The sequence below is a fragment of the Zophobas morio genome, unplaced genomic scaffold (assembly GCF_036711695.1).
Source record: "Zophobas morio isolate AGI-343-1 ecotype UQ-CSIRO unplaced genomic scaffold, CSIRO_AGI_Zmor_V1 ptg000021l, whole genome shotgun sequence".
Lineage (NCBI taxonomy): Eukaryota > Metazoa > Arthropoda > Insecta > Coleoptera > Tenebrionidae > Zophobas > Zophobas morio.
The window spans coordinates 6,247,535-6,261,646 of record NW_026972126.1 but is presented as its reverse complement, the minus strand read 5'-3'; the positions used below and the strand labels follow the sequence as shown (position 1 = coordinate 6,261,646).

The window sequence follows — 14,112 nt, the reverse complement described above, 5'->3', positions numbered from 1 at the left end:
TATATATAATGAATGATTCAATTTATTTTATATTAAATTAGGAACGGCTCATTCCATTTTCCCAGAAAATTTTAGGAATTCAATACTGTTATTTTTTGTATTACACTGCACCATTTTTTTTATTATTTTCGTACCTGTTGTCCCATCTGCCGTTTCTCTTCTCTCTCCTTCCCTCCTTCCTATCCCATTGTTTGCGTTCCCTTCGCAACCGTTCTCGTTCTCATTCTTCACGTCGTTATGAACTTCTCGTTCCTGCTGTTCGATTATTGGGTATTGGGTCCGGCTTGATAGATATTGCCATGCTTGGTGGCAAGTGTTTCAACAAGTGGGAAATTTGGTACTATCATTGGGAACCATACAATAGAACCTAAAGAAAAATAGGTTCCCCCTTGTCCTTTCATTGCATAGTTTCGGTTCTACTCATCAGGGGTCGCATTGAAAAGAAATCTGTTATAGCCCCAAATCTGTAAATGCCAATTCGCGCGCATTTTCAAAATTTTAAAATTTACATCCCTACACCCTTTCCCCTAACACCCCAAATCACCACAGAAAACACGTGGAAAACACTAATTTTACTGTACGTTTTGTTATCTGCACATTGCACTGTGTGGTCTGGAATTTTGTTTTAGTTTAGTTTATATTGGACAACTGACAAATGTAAGTATATAAATTTGTTTTTTTCTTTGTAATATTCATTACTTATATCATTATTATATCAAATTTTTGTAGAAAAAAGAATGGAGGGACACAAAACCCACAAAACATGTGCAGTCTATAAATGCAGCAACAGGATAGCCCCTATATTTAGGTTCCCACATCCGAAGCGGGGCCTAGATAGATTTATGGCGTGGGTTAAAGCCACGAATAATCCAAAATTCGCGGCTTTAACCAATGACCAAATTTATAGAAGAGGGTTCATGTGCTTCCTGCATTTTCGACGTGAAGATTACGTGCAAGGTACACAAAGGCTGCATCAGTCTGCAGTACCAACGATTTTGCCTCCTCGAGGTAAAAATAAATTGAAAGTCACTGCAAAACAAATATTAAGACATTTGTATATTACAGATGATCCTGTAGTTACAACAGTATCACTCGAGGCAAATAAGATTGATGCGCCCACTGTGGTGTCTCAGACCAATGATCTCATCTTCCTGACCCCAAAAAAGGAATGCCCTCATTTCTATTTCATGGCGAATTTCTCGCCACGTGTTAGGCGAACTCCTAATCCTCAAAGTACTAGAATTTTACACGTGTTTTACTACAGCATTAACTGTTTTCAATTTTATAGGTTTAACTACTGCACTGGAGGGTAGAAATGTATGGAATAGTGGTAGTCAAGTCCGACAACTGAAATTTGGAGGTATAATGCTAAAAAATTAAATAAATAGAGAAAAAATAATATTATATAACTTACAGAGGAAGATGGGATCAATGAGCAGGGGTAATATATTCTGTGGGTACTCATAGGGGTCATCACCAAAAAAGAAAAATAAATAAATACTTTAGAGCCGAGGTAAGTTCTGTCGAAATAATTTTCGAACAATTTTTGATAAAACCAAAACTTAAATAGCGCATTTTTTGTAAATGTGGGTAACTCAACATTCTCTTTCGTCGTTTATTAGGGGATGATCCACTATTAACAGATTATATGGATTTTAAAACTGCTGCCAACAAACTATGCAAGAATACAAGAGGGCGAAAACTGCAGTTTACAAACAAAATTTACATTTATTAAAAGCCACTTGTTTAAATTACCCGCCACTGCACAACATGACAACCGAGATGACCAACGAAAAAATTATTCACCTAAAGTTTCTAAAGTTACTAGATAATCAGCTCTAGTGTCAAACGCATGTCAAACTGCTAAATATTTTCATTTCCATTACGTAAAGCTGTCAAAATTCGAAGCAAAATATTAGTCGCATTTTAATAATAAGGTAAAATTCCTTCAATTTCTTAAACTATTTAACCATTTATAACATTCCTGTTCCCTTTTTATTCATTTTATTCCCATAACCTCTAACGACCATTCACTTGCAGATGTTACGTACAGCAATAACTTCGTGTAAAGACACCGTTAGTGTCCCAAATTTAGCAAAAATTGTGACTGGAAGCTTCGGACCGCCGGTGCGGAATCAGTCAACACAAGCAGAAGTAGCTCCGGCCAATCGACCTTATTCTCCCTTTCAAAAAACAAGTAACTTAGCAGAATACTCATTAGCTCGTCTAGATGACCTGCTCAATTGGGGCCGTAAGGGCTCTATGTGGCCGCTCACCTTCGGTCTTGCTTGTTGTGCGGTGGAAATGATGCACATTGCTGCACCTAGATATGACATGGACAGATTTGGAGTTGTATTCAGAGCGTCACCAAGACAGGCAGATGTGATCATTATTGCAGGTACTCTCACGAATAAGATGGCACCAGCGCTTAGAAAAGTTTACGATCAAATGCCTGAGCCTAGATGGGTTATTTCTATGGGAAGTTGTGCGAATGGTGGTGGTTACTACCATTATTCTTATTCAGTTGTCAGGTATGTTAGTTGGTGATTGAAAAGTGGATGATTTAAAAATGGGGTTTTTAGGGGTTGCGATAGAATTATTCCTGTCGATATTTATGTGCCAGGGTGTCCTCCCACTGCTGAGGCGTTACTCTATGGTGTTTTGCAGCTGCAGAAGAAAGTGAAGAGACACAATGCTTTGCAGATGTGGTACAGGAAGTAATTTAGTAGGATTATTAAAAGTATGTTAAGAGTAAAACACGTTGTAAATATAAGTAACAAAGCGAGTTACTGTAATTTAAAACGACAAAAATACAAAGAAAAAGAAAACGTTAAATGGATTTGTAATTTTTCTTGAGCTTCGCTGTTATTTTTTTTGTTACTGTTCACTTTAATGTGTAACATGCCGTCCATACGTATTTTGCAAAGGAAAAATTTTGAAATTTTCTGCTTGGTGTAGTGTTCAATAAAATGTGCGTAGAAATCACGTGGTTAATTTTTGGGGTGTGATTGTGACAGATTTTTATTACTGGCCACCGTTAAATATGTCTGTTCATTTGTTTCAAAAGATAATTTCATTAATCCAGTCACTACTGTAGTGAAAATAAGTCTGATATTATTTAAATATTGCGTAAGCAACTTCATTCATAGAGAAATAATGTGTACAGTTAAAATCTTAGCAGTGGCATGCAGTGGTCCAGTTCGCTACGATTTTTTCTTTAGGTTAAGGGTTAAATTATTTTAATATTCCTACATATCAGAGACGCCTTCAAAATGTAATGTTTTACTGTTATTTTTTCCAGTGGCTAACCGACAGTGGTCAATTTACAACAATCTGATGCTCGGGTTCCTTGTTTATTAACTTTTTATACCTACTAATACTGATGAACTAGTGAAACTCTGAATTGAAATTATTACAATGATAAATATAGTGCATGTCAATTTAAAACATCCTTGTTTTTATTTTTGAACAAAATTGTTACAAATTCATGTAGGATGTAAAAATATGTACTGTACTCAAGCAAGGAAGTCACGATAAATTGTTTAGTTTTCTCCAGATATAAATAATAGTTTATAAATGTTTGAAAATTTAATTTTTTAGAAAACTGCGACTAAACGTGGGTGAAAAACAACAGAATAAAATAAACCTTTGCATTGCTGGCAACTTTGCGAAATAATAGAATCCTGATGGTTGTAAATGAATCAAATAGGAACGCTCATTTTACTTGTTGACAATCAGCTATTTCAAACATTGTAGAGGTTTTAAAATAACTAATAGAATACAACTGCATACGTTGTTAATTTCCATACAGTATTTTCCCTGGATTTTGAACCTTAGGAACTCCGGATTTTGGTTCGATCGTTTTTCAGAACAACGGTTTGGACTTTTTGTACAAAACAAAATATATATCTTAGTAGAAATGGAGATAAATATATTTGACGCTACTACAAAGTACTTCTGTTGTTTTCCGGATGGTTCCGTTTAAAAAACGATACAATATTCGTCAAAGCAAGTGAAGTCTTGTTTTTTTTTTTTCAAAATTATAGGTTTCCATCTTAAAATGTGGTGGTAAATATGAGGCGTTGCACATAAAAAGTGTAATGAGATAGATTCTAATCTAAACTTTGGTAGTGAGTGGAAGTACTTGAGAATAAACTCATCGACTCAGAAGAGATTAATGTCTCCGGATGGATCTATTTGTGAATTTAGGGGAAGGAAACTGTGTTGGTAGTTCCATAGCCATTCCTTCGTGGTTTAACCCACTATCGTTTATCTCACTGTACTCAAAGCAGTTCTTTTCAGAACAGGATAAAAAATTGGTCGAAGATTACCTCGACAGAACTTCAAAAAGTACAGCTTGTCAAATCCAGCTCTTTCGAAAAATAAAAAGATTTGATTTTGCGAATTTTGTTTTTTTTATGGCAACCATTATCAGCTAAAATAAAAGTATTGTATTATTGTTATTTTTGAATAGTGATTTATAATACTCAATAAAATAACGAAACAATTTAATCACGTCTGCCGTATGTAATAACAGAGGTGCGATTGAAGACTGAACTGAAAATCATTTATGGTACTCATAACTTAAGATAAATAACTAAACTAAAAGATGTTTTCTAAGAATTGCAATAACCGGACCACACCGCCGATGGTCCAGACTTTTTTATTGATCTGACTTCCGCTTATTAAATAAAACAGAACATTTTACGTTGATCCATTTAGTAATTCACATTTAGTTAATTATAACTTGTCTAGATCTAGGGGAGACTTAGCATCCCCTAGCTACGGCCTTGTCTAGGGGTTATGAAATATCGAGAAAATATGAAAGTACCAAATTGCCCGATTACTGTACGTCTTTAGCTTATCCTCGATGAGGAAAACAACTTGAGTGTTTATGTTTATACATCGGAAGAATGTCACGTGGAAATTAGTTTGATTTGAATGAGTTCGTATCCTCGAAACAGGATCAAAACTATTAAGTAGTAAGCTATAATCGACAAAATGTTCTGAATGTCATTATTATGATTCTTATTAAATAAAGACGTTTGTATTTTCACATATTCGGGAAAATGGTGACTCGTTCTTAATTTGATCAATAAAAAATATAAGTAAAAACTCATCACATTTTGCACATTTTGGGTAGAATTTATTCGGCAAAATTGTAAGCTAATGTCATAAATTTTTTGGCGGGAATAAACAGATTTATTTTGATTAATAATAATTTACCATGCTTACAATGACTTTAAAACGTCTGCAAAATTTCAAAGCATTCAGTTTTGCAATTCTTGATTTATTCAGTAAAATAAATTGACTGATTTATTAATTTTTTTGTCACCCCGTATAAGCAAATCTAAAAAATATTAATGCAATGATAAATTACAAGTATAAACTCATCATACTTTGCACATTTGAGATAGGATTTGCTCAGCAAAATTTTGAGGTGACATCACCAATTTTTTAGGGGGGATGAGCAACTACATATTGACCAAAAATTTACCATGTTCATAATAACTTTAAAACATCTCCAAGATTTCAAATCATTCGGTTGTGTAGTTCCTGATGAAATCAATAAAATAAATTCACCCATTCATTAATTTTTTGAGTCACCCTGTATAAACTAGTCCAAAAAGTATGAACGGAATGATAAATCACAACTACAAACTCATCATATTTTCTACATTTTAGGTAGGATTTATTCGGCAAAATTTTGAGCTGACGTCATCAATTTTTTGGAGGGGATAAGTAAATATATTTTAATTAAAAATGTATCATACCATCGCAACCTTAAAACATCTGCACGATTTCAAAGCTTTCGCTTTTGCAGATTCAAAATTATATTGCAAAATGTTGTTTTATAATTTTGACTTTTTTTACAAAATTTGGACGTTTCGGATAAAAACTCAACACCGAGTCATAAACTATATGTGTAGAACTATGTTATTTTATACAATTTAAAAGCCATTACTATCTACAATTTTGAAATGACGTCATCACATTATTGGTGGGGATGATTAGACGAATTTTGGTTTGCGTTTTACCGTCTACATAATATTCCAAATATAAATACAAAATCGGAGATTATCTGTCGAATAAAAATCCGGGACCGTAGACAGACGGAAACGGAGGACCTACTCTGTCGTACTTTTTGGGTTATCAAGACGTCTAGAAAACACGAACTTAGCCATTCGTCGGAACAACCCTATCACAATACTTCTTTAGCTTACGCTCGCGAGGTAAAGTGAAAAATTGTGTTGAAAGTTTTTATTAATTTTAACGCATTCTGTCTTGTTGTATATTTTTTCTCTGGTAATTTTGGGACGCTATATGTTACAATACATTTTACTTCCCACGCGTAAGCTAAGGACCGTCACTGAATCACTCCGAAAATTATAGCGAAAATTTATGTTAGAAATTTTGCGAGAACAATATTATATATTTTGATGGCAAAGTACGCAAGAAACTGCGCAGACGTTCAAAACACGTATAAATGGTCATGTTTGGAAAGTCTGCGCATTTTTTTTGCGCACTGTACAATCAAAATATAGAATATTTTTCTTGCAAATTACTAATATTAATTTTGGCAGGAATTTCCAGAGTAACTCTGTGACGTGTAAAACGGCTCTAAGGAAGTATTGTAATAGAGTCAATCTCGCAAATTTTTATTTTCATGTTTTCTCGACGTTTCAAGACGTCCAGAGTATAAGCCATTTCTATTATTTATTCTTTACTAACTTTGTCTAATTCTGTCCACCAACAATATGATGACGCCATTTTAAAATTAAACTTGTGGTTTATTAATGTGTCTTGATTTTGTATATTGTTATAACTTTTGCTTAATCTTTTTCTCTCTTTGACACAGTCCAGGATTTGATCTCGATCCGGCATTTCCAATTTTTTTTATTTTTCAAATCATGAACGATTCACCCCACTGTCCCGAAAATTTGAAAATACATTAATAATTATAATCATAATAACAGCTACTTACCGAAAATAATATTCAGAACGTTTTGTTCCATTGTAGCATAATTAATAATTAACCCTTCCCTCTGTTTTGAAGAGACAAAATTAATCAAAACTAATTTTATTGTACCAGAAATGTGTACCTTTAAATAATTTTTAATTAAAAAATCCTGGAGGTTGGTTAATTGCTTTTCATTTAGTACGTACGATGTGACGTAAGATATGAGAAACAAAAATTAATTGAGAAAATGGTAATACAACGTTTTCGTTAACACAGGTAATTTTCTTTAATGGAAAACATATTTTATACGGCTTCATTCATATTCTACCACACGCTGAGAAAAATCAATAAAAATTGTAACACAAGGTGCAGGATTCAAAAACTGTGACAGCGCTGCAGACAATACACTACGTTTGGCAAGTCCTATAGCTCAGAGCAATTTCACTCCTGTTTGGTCCACTTTATTTAGCTGTCGCGGCTTCTACAAGGCAGCCACATTCAGTTTTCAAATTCATAGTGTTAGGATAAAAAGATACAATGGAAGAAGTATTTAGGGTAAAAGTAATGTCATGACACGAAAACTATTACAACTTCTGTATGACTAATGTTTCTAAATCATAGAAACAATATTTATTATATATTACATCACTCGATTCTTTTAGAATCGTACACATAAAAAATTGTTTTTTTTCCTCCTAACAAACATTAAATAGAGCACAGTGATTTATCTACATTATATCGAAATGTATTTTGACAAGGCGGGTATCTACACGCGATTATGACTTAATTATTTTACAAGCTACCTCGTCACGAATGTGGGGCAAATTTCACGCCACCCCTCGATAAAGACAATAATGAAGTACGTGCCATAGTACAGGGTAGAGATTTTAAAAACACAAAATTGGTCCACATGGTACGCTATATACAAAAACAAAACGAATAGAATTTTGGCACTGAGTATTTTCAAGAAAAACAGTTAAGAGTACTATAATACACACATACACGAAAGAAATTTTCTAAATGAAATACCGAGCACACTGGCACGCACAATGGGACCTCTGCAAATTCAGGCTAATTATTGCATTAAGACGTCACAAACTCAGGTCCCATGTAGAGAATTGAACGAAAATAAATAACTGCAGCCGTTTGTAATCTTACAAATTAAAAAAAGTATAAATAAAATGAGCTATGTATATGTAAGAGATGATAAGTCATCAGTCTTAAATAAATTACTTAATGAAATGTACATATAAATAAATAATAACTATAAAATAAAACAATGACAGAAAACAGGACATGTTCTTGGCTTTCCGTCCACGTAGAAGCTGTTAATTTCTTTAAATAATTTTATGTACAATAATTTCATAGGCAGTTTCTCGCACCCATGAAGACAACTTGATTGCGTCACAATTGTCTAAATGGGTTTTCATTTTAGGGATGCTGACGGCTGTTTATATGCATAAAAACTACACATTATACATACAAAACCACTGCAAAAATATTTCTAGGAACGATAGCCCCCTTATTCATTTATTTCTTTTGATTATGCTATTATAATGAGATCATGAATGAAAAGTGGTATTATTTCAAAGCGAAACAGGTGGTGCGACACTTCATAATTGTCTTTCCCAACTTACTACCTCAGTAAACCTGATTACTTTTAATGTGATTTGTTGCACCAAATACCAAATTTAACCGCAACATGTCTCAAGTAGTACGAATACGACAAACATCACACACTTCCATTGACCTGGAAAAAGGTCCAAGGAAGTGTTTAACATGTTCATATTTTTATTGCAAAAGTGATACAGAATTGCACATAAAAAATTATATTTACGAAAAACAATGAGAAAAGAAGAAGTGCGAAAATGTTTCCACTAAATGCATCTGATTTGATCAGTCACAAATTAAAATGAATCTCCCTTGTGTTCAGTGTCCTGACTGAAGTAATTATCTAATCTGATAACTTCGTTATATAATCAGAGAGTAAAATATTAATTGTTCCAAAATAATGTGTAATTAGTAGAGCTGTGCGGTCCAAATTTAAACGTTGCGAATCGACCCCTACTACGGGAGACCAGTGTCTCGCAGCCGATGTTACGTATCGCGAAGAAATTTACGCGAAAAATAATGTTCACTGAAAATCAGTTGATGATTTTAAAATCCATACCCACGAAATAATAAGAATAATAATTTTAATAATGTTCAAGTGTCGGTCTCGTTGACAATAAAACGATTGATGTGAATTATGTAAAATAATACACAATGAGAAGCGAGAAGCGAGGAAGGCAAGACTGCAGCGGCCTGCACTGCTGGCCTGATGGGACGGATAGTGGGGATAAATAAATTTGAACCGCACAGCTCTAGTAATTAGGTAATGGATTCCGCGTGAACTGGAAATAAAAACAATTAATGGAGAATTAAAAATATCAACAATGATTAAAAAAATCACCGCAACAAAGTAATTCTAAGGATAAAAAACAAAATCAATTTTATAGGTTAAAGATAGAAAAATGTCGCATATTCATAGAAAAAGTGTCATTTTAACATTAATAGAAGAGAACACAAAAATTCGTTGTCACACAAATTAAACTTAACACAGATCCTATATTGTATTCAAATGAAGTATAAGTTTTCACTGCTAAAAACAAAATGACATATTATCACATCTGAGTAGGCGTTGATTATCATCCACTCTATTCGTCGATGTGGAGTAGTAGTTTGATAAAAATTGGGCGGCAAATTTGATCAAATCTAATTTCAAATAATAATTTAATGTGATAAAACATTTACTTTCGATTTTGTGTTTTTTCAGATTTTTTTATAGACTTGAACTGAAGTCCGTGATTCTGTGTAAATCTTTTGCCAGTCGGAACCGTGGTACACCTTGTACATATACAGGATGTATCAAAAAGTTGCTTTATTTTGTAGATTCTTCGTCATATGTTTGGCTTTCTACAATGTAGTGGTTTTGACTTAATTTTGACAAACCGTTTGTTACGAAATACCATGTATACATGTAATCGAAATTGAGAAAATAAGATGTGATAAATTTGGCAAGCTGTCGTTGCTGTCGCCTGCTGCGCACAACGGGAACTAGAAACACAATTTGCTTGTCTAACGCCAACTTGAAGACGTTTTGTGATTGAGGGCACGTTACCAAAAAAATTCGTGTTAAGTCGTCGATAACACTGTGGCCGTATTCTATCAAAGTGTAGTTTTTTCAATATTAATTAATTCAATTATTTAAGTAATGTATTCGAATATAAATCTAATTTTACAGCAGCAGCAGGGTTATGAGTAACACAACACGAGTTGTGTGGCGTACGCTGAGTAGTGTATATGGAAAATCAGACTTTTCCTTCTACTCTTATCCTACGTTAACAGCTTTTAATAAAATTTACGAATTTAATTCATATAACCAACAATAAAAAACGACAAACATTCTTAAAATAAAAAAGAAAAAAAAAGTACGGCCAGCATATTTAGTCAAAAAAAAAAAAAAACGGAAATAAATATTGTTAGAGACCTAGTTTTAGTCTCTCTCATTTCTGCAAAACTTCAACACTATTAAAAGTACTATCTCCTTTCGCGACCTCGACAAGATCGCAATCATCATCCCCCACCTACATCGCTTTGACGTAATACCACCAATAGCTTAGTGTGTCGTTCTGGTCATGAAGGATCCCTACGATATAATTCCCCAAGAAAGTTTCAAAAGTACAACTCACGAACCGATGTTTCGAACTCATCCACCATGGACCACTTTCTAAAAGTGAAAAACCAAGACACGAACAATACTATAATATCACTGAAGCACGACCGTACTCTGCGCGCTTTTAGAAAATGATCCATCCTCCTCCCGCGCAGTCCTCTAACTATTATCACACGGCATTTGCTATCGCGGCTCCTCCTTCTTGTGCAGGTCTGTCGGGGGCGTCACGCTCATCTTGTGGTGCTGCGAAGGGGGCGGCGGCGCCGGCCCCGGCCGCAGGTGCATCAGGCCCGGGTCCTTACGCAGCTGGCTGGGGTGCGACGCGTACGCGCCGAACAGTTTGGCTCTCTCTTCTTCGGCGCGCATCACGTCCACCAGCGGGTTGTACCGCAGCGGCTCGTACCGGTAGAAGGGGTCCGTCGTCGGCGGCCAGTGCGCCCCGGGCCCGGGCGGCGGCGGGTAGTGAGGCAGGGTGTGTGGCAACATGCGCGACCGGTCCAGCACGGGCGGCTGCAGTGGCGGGTGTCGCAGGAACGGGTGGTACCTGGGGAAGAAAGCACTTAATTAGAGTTATTTAATTCTAATTATAAGTAACCATTATACAGGGTCATTATAAAATATTGTAGTCGAAGAAGGCCATGATTTTGGTGACATTTTGTGCCGCCTTTTTCAGTTTTGTGGAAAGGATTACACTAATATTGGAATTTTTATTTTTAGCGCCACATTAGTTGACATTAGCGGCTGCACTGTTTGAACGCTTCATCAAATTCTGTCAGATGTCAATAATTTTTTCGTTTGTACTGGTACGTTTTCCCTCACTTTGTGCGTTAATTGACTTGTCTTGTTTTCATTTTTGCTGTATTCCCCTTTGTTAGAACTTTAATAAGTGTCTCAAAAAACAGTTTTTATCAAAACTACAGATCATTGTGGAATAATCTCAGGTAATGAACAGAGAGGAATAACTATGGTCAGTGTTACAAATGATTTTTTTAGTTCTTTGGCGCAATCATCATGCCTATTACCGTAATGGGGTGTTAAATGAGGATGGGGATGGAGTGTACTCTGTGGAGGCGTCTAAAAACGAGTATCTAGTGAAATGTTCTGTTGTCATTGATGAAGAATCTTTGAAGACGCTATATGGCGAATTATGGCCAGATTTAACGACACTGGTAGCATTTCTAAGTGAAAACCGACGGGGAGACCTCAAGTTAGTGAATACGTTGTTGAAGATTTAAGGATGAGAATGGAACAAAGTCCGAATAAAGCTTTGTCAAAAATCTTTACTGTCCAGAGTACCATACAGCCCATGTCAGAAAATCGTAAAAGAGAAGTTACATATGCATCCATACAAGATTTTGTTGGTTCAGGAGCTGCAACCAGCTGATTTTCCTTGCCGCGTTGGGTAGTGTAGTTGGTTTCAAGCTGATATGGACGATAACGGGATTCTCGATTTGTCGTTCTTTTCTGATGAAGCCTGGTTTCATCTGTTAGGCTATTATGTCAACTGACAGAACTTCAGAATTTGGTGTATAGAAAATACTCACGCTTTTGAAGAAACACCATCACACGCAATGAAGGTTGGTGTGTGGTTAGCAGACGACGATTCATAGGCCTGATACTTTTTCAAGTAAATGAATGTGACCAATAAACAAAATTAGATGTAGAAAGTGTATGTAGGTACTGCAATAAAGTTTTTTATTTTCAGTAACTTTCATTTTTCTTTCGGTGTTAGTTGCATTCTCTTAATTTAAAACTTACTTCAACTTACTGTTTAGTAATAATTGTAATTTTACTATTAGGAAAGTTAAAAATCTTTATTAAACATTCTGTTGTTTCAAGAGATCTCATAATCAGCTACAGAACTCTTAACACTATGCTCCTGAAATTTTATTGGTTTTTTCATCTTTTTTCTTATAGAAATTTTGAAAAATCTTGATATTAGGATGGTCATGTGGGCGTGTTTTGGGTAGAACCTCTTTGACATTCCTGTTATGCAGATCTGGCATGTTTCAGATATCTAGAAACTGCAAAGCTGAAGGTAATGTTTGGACATAGCAGTTTTCACCTATTGTAGGGATGAAGATCAAGGATTTCAGTTGTGTTTTTTCAAGAGAAAAGCACCGGTCACAAACCATGTCTGCACCAATATTTTGACGATTCCTTACAATTTACAAACAGAACTTTCGCGGGATCACAACTTTGGCAAAATTATTTACTGCAAAAACTCATTAGGTACTCAGTGTTCGTTAACTGTGATAAGACTTGCTCTGCCATTGTCCATTACGTGATTTTTCACAATTTTTACCTTCAGGGTACCTATAAAAATGTAATTTTTTAAATAATTACCGTGTTCATTAGTTTCGACAAACTTAACCTCACTTTTTGGATTTCATTATTTGAAAAATTATTGCTTCTTTGCAAAACAGACCAGATGATTTATTCTGTTCAACTCCAATCGACTTTCCAAGGTGTAATTCATGACAAAGCCCTTAAACGTTTTTCTGACAATTTACAATTTTTGAAACTGAAATGTATTGCAGTGGCGTTCACAAATGCCCGATAACACTGCAACCCTTAATGCTCTGGCCTGGCGTCTTTCGTGTCTATTTAAAATGAATTTAAACCGCGAACCGGGCATTTCAATTTTTGACACATCTGACAGATTTGTTTGGACGTTCGTGACATTTCAAAACAGTTCAAATCATTTTGGTGATTAGCGGCACGAGAAAAATTTCATTTGTTTTTCATAGGTGAGTTGACTACAATATTTTATAATGACCCTGTATAATAAGCATACAATAAAAAATATATCTGGAGCAGGTGTTGCAAATTATCATTTGCCGTTAATTTATAACAGGGTAATTATTTTCAAGATAAACAGGCGAAATCTTAAGCATGAATCATTACTTCATTATTATCTTAAATGTAGTTGAGTTGACAGATACTTGACATCACGGCTGTAGAATATATCTATTCTACAGCCGTGCTTGACATTGAAGTTGACGGCATTTCCTAGACTTACTTAATTATTATTATTATTATTTCATCTGTTGCTTTGTGTCCGTGATAAAATCAGTAGCTTTCAGAACTAGTGCGTGAGTTTTGCTGTTTATAATATGTTTTTTTATCTGAATAACAAAAAGTACTCATGGTAATTAATGTCTTACTGCCGAAACGGTATAATAATTACGTGTATCAAAGGCATGAAGAACTTTTTCGGCCGATCTTAAGTTTGAAGTTTACAAATAATCAGATGAGGTCGACAGGTTAGAAAACCTTTTTTCGTTGTTGGGGGAAAATTCCTGCAGATTTGATAAAAACCAAAGTGCTACTTTGCTCCTCGACTATGAAAAAAATCGGTACCGTCATGTTTCATAATCATATTCATAACCATATTCAGTAAAGGTGGAATTCAAATAACGTCACTTTTGGCTTT

General features: G+C 34.8%; 3 protein-coding genes across 6 annotated transcripts in view; 2 read left to right on the top strand and 1 right to left on the bottom strand.

Annotated features, from left to right (window-relative positions):
* Positions 1-147: 147 nt before the first annotated feature.
* Positions 148-1,751, top strand: LOC135133189 (uncharacterized). The gene is made up of 6 exons (XM_064061488.1): positions 148-657; positions 730-1,008; positions 1,066-1,233; positions 1,289-1,360; positions 1,417-1,513; positions 1,623-1,751. The coding sequence occupies exons 2-5, from the start codon at positions 738-740 to the stop codon at positions 1,443-1,445; spliced, it is 540 nt and encodes a 179-aa protein (XP_063917558.1). The 5' UTR covers positions 148-657; positions 730-737; the 3' UTR covers positions 1,446-1,513; positions 1,623-1,751.
* Positions 1,752-1,832: 81 nt separating this feature from the next.
* LOC135133188 (NADH-quinone oxidoreductase subunit B 2-like) lies at positions 1,833-2,835 on the top strand. Its single transcript, XM_064061486.1, has 3 exons — positions 1,833-1,937; positions 2,041-2,531; positions 2,583-2,835. Exons 2-3 carry the CDS (start codon positions 2,041-2,043, stop codon positions 2,719-2,721), a joined length of 630 nt encoding a protein of 209 aa, XP_063917556.1. The 5' UTR covers positions 1,833-1,937; the 3' UTR covers positions 2,722-2,835.
* A 4,717-nt stretch (positions 2,836-7,552) lies between these two features.
* Positions 7,553-14,112, bottom strand: part of LOC135131631 (autism susceptibility gene 2 protein-like) — a 108,748-nt gene continuing 102,188 nt past the window's right edge. For all 4 annotated transcript variants that reach the window (XM_064059458.1, XM_064059457.1, XM_064059459.1 and 1 more), the window contains one exon: positions 7,553-11,220. In XM_064059458.1, coding sequence (XP_063915528.1) covers positions 10,860-11,220 — 361 coding nt within the window. In that variant the 3' untranslated portion in view covers positions 7,553-10,859. The remainder of the gene's footprint in view (positions 11,221-14,112) is intronic.